This window comes from Geospiza fortis, unplaced genomic scaffold (assembly GCF_000277835.1).
Source record: "Geospiza fortis unplaced genomic scaffold, GeoFor_1.0 scaffold167, whole genome shotgun sequence".
Classification (NCBI taxonomy): domain Eukaryota; kingdom Metazoa; phylum Chordata; class Aves; order Passeriformes; family Thraupidae; genus Geospiza; species Geospiza fortis.
The window spans coordinates 4,693,102-4,695,118 of NW_005054355.1; the positions used below are offsets into that span (position 1 = coordinate 4,693,102).

The 2,017-nt window shown below is 47.4% G+C and overlaps 1 protein-coding gene across 1 annotated transcript in view; it reads left to right on the plus strand.

Annotated features, from left to right (window-relative positions):
- Positions 1–416: 416 nt before the first annotated feature.
- The window catches only part of LOC102032389 (THAP domain-containing protein 1), an 8,755-nt gene continuing 7,154 nt past the window's right edge, over positions 417–2,017 (plus strand). Inside the window, exon 1 of the mRNA XM_014308038.2 lies at positions 417–549. Coding sequence (XP_014163513.1) covers positions 417–549 — 133 coding nt within the window. The remainder of the gene's footprint in view (positions 550–2,017) is intronic.

Sequence of the window (2,017 nt, forward strand, 5' to 3'; positions counted from 1 at the left end):
GGGGGGGGCTGAAGTTAAGAAAAACTACTTGAAACATCCTAGACATATTTCCAACATTTTCAAAATTACTGAAATGTGATTTTTTCAGTTTGGGGGTTGTATTTATTTGTTATCTTTAGTCAAGACAATTGCCTCTGCCCTGTTCCAAGTTTGTGAAATTCTTACGGGATGAGGAAATTTCTTTCCATGCAGTCTTTTATAAATCCCTTTTGCTTCAGGATGCCAATGTGATCCTGACAGAGCTCTCCTTTAAGTCTTTAAAATCAGCTTGGTGACTGATGGTCTCAGTGACTCATCTACACATTCACCAGATGTCCTCATCTGTGATGGACCCCCTCAGTTAGGTGTCACCTTCTGGAACCTACTCATGCTTTCATGCTTTCTCCCCAGGCATTTCCTTCCTATATATCAAGACCATGTACCTCTTCTCAGAGTGTGTAGTGAAGTTGGTGAGTTCTGCTCTTAGCGTCACGATCTACATGGCCATGCTGTGCCCCACTGTGCCTAGGTCCATTCCAAAACCAGCAGTGGAGGAGGAGATGGACAGTGGTATCAAGTCCAGGACTTTGACTCAGAATCCCTCTTGAGGTCCATAGGAGAACTCGAGTCTAGGTGCACTGACTAAGGCCTTGATGACCTTGACTCAAGTACTTTGGGGCCCCCAACTCTTGTGTGTGGTGCAAGAGCTCCTTTTCACCACAGCTCAGCACCTTCAGTCCCTGCCTGGCTGTGTCACAGGTGTCGCTCTCTTTGGCTCCATCTCCTGGGTGAACCTTGGACTTGTGTTTCCAGTTCTGTTACTGGCACCATCTCCTGCTGCTCCTGCCTGAATTACCTGGGCGGACCTTGTACCTGGTTCATCACCTCACCTTGTGTGGGTGTGTCCATTAGTGTCTGCCCGGCTCTTGTGCTGCAGGACTCTGTCCAGGCTGATGAGCCTGGGCTTTGGCTCTGGTCACCCCTAGCTCATCTTGCCATGGGACAGCCTAGCCTTTCTGGTCCTTGAGGTTGTGGCAGAATTGCTGCCCAGAAAACTGGCAGCAGGAGGACGTGAGGGAGAAGAAAGTCATCAGGCAAAGGTCAGGGACAGAGGCATTCACATGGAGAGGAGAGGAGTAAGCATGTTTTTCTTGGTGAGGAAGCTAGTGCTAGAAAGAGCTTATTTTGGTTTCCTTGCCTCTTGGCTGACCTAGCAGGAGAGGGAGCAGAGCTAACAGTGCTCAGCCAACGCTGAGTACTGACAACAGCTCATGCAAATGGCTTTGTGGAAGTATTGCTGAAGCTGCTGTACAGGCTTTTCTGTCACATTCTTGGGCAAGCAAATGGCAGTGACTGGTACCTTCCATCAGCTGGGCAAAGAGAGCTGTCTAGGCAGAGAAGCCACAGCCTCCAAGCTAAGGCAAATAAACCTTCTTTTCTTTCCCTCACAAAGCAAGTGCAGAGGGGGAAAGTAGGCTGAGGAGAAAATTATGATCTGTGTGGGGTCAGAGAAAAAGCCATGGAGGCTTACTTGGGTCTGGGGTCATTGTCAATGAATTTCTAGATATAATGTTACACTTGACTGGGGTGACCCTAAAGGTGGGTTAATTTGTCATTCCTATACAACAACTGTCACTTACGTAGGACTGTTTTAGTTGTTGATCAAATGCAGAGTTCAAAAGTGAGCCCACAGAATGGGAACATGTCGAAACTGCTCGAAATAAACTTATTTGTAACAACAAATCGATTTGTTGAGAGATCTATTTACTGTTTGCTGATGTACCTGCAAACTACGTTTAGGTGAGTGACACAGAGTTGTTTTACACGTTCTTAATGCAACTGTGTGTTATGGCAATGTGGTCTTCCTGTTGTTTTCTTTTGCCTTTCCCCCGCTCTTCATTTATTTTTAATTTTTTTATTTTTCTTCCAGAAAAAACTCAGAACCTCCCGCGGGGCTCACAGCGCCAGCTTCTTCCTGTCCCTGTGACAGCCGCGTTGCGCACACCCGTCCGTCCGACCACAGCCCTGCCTGCCGGCT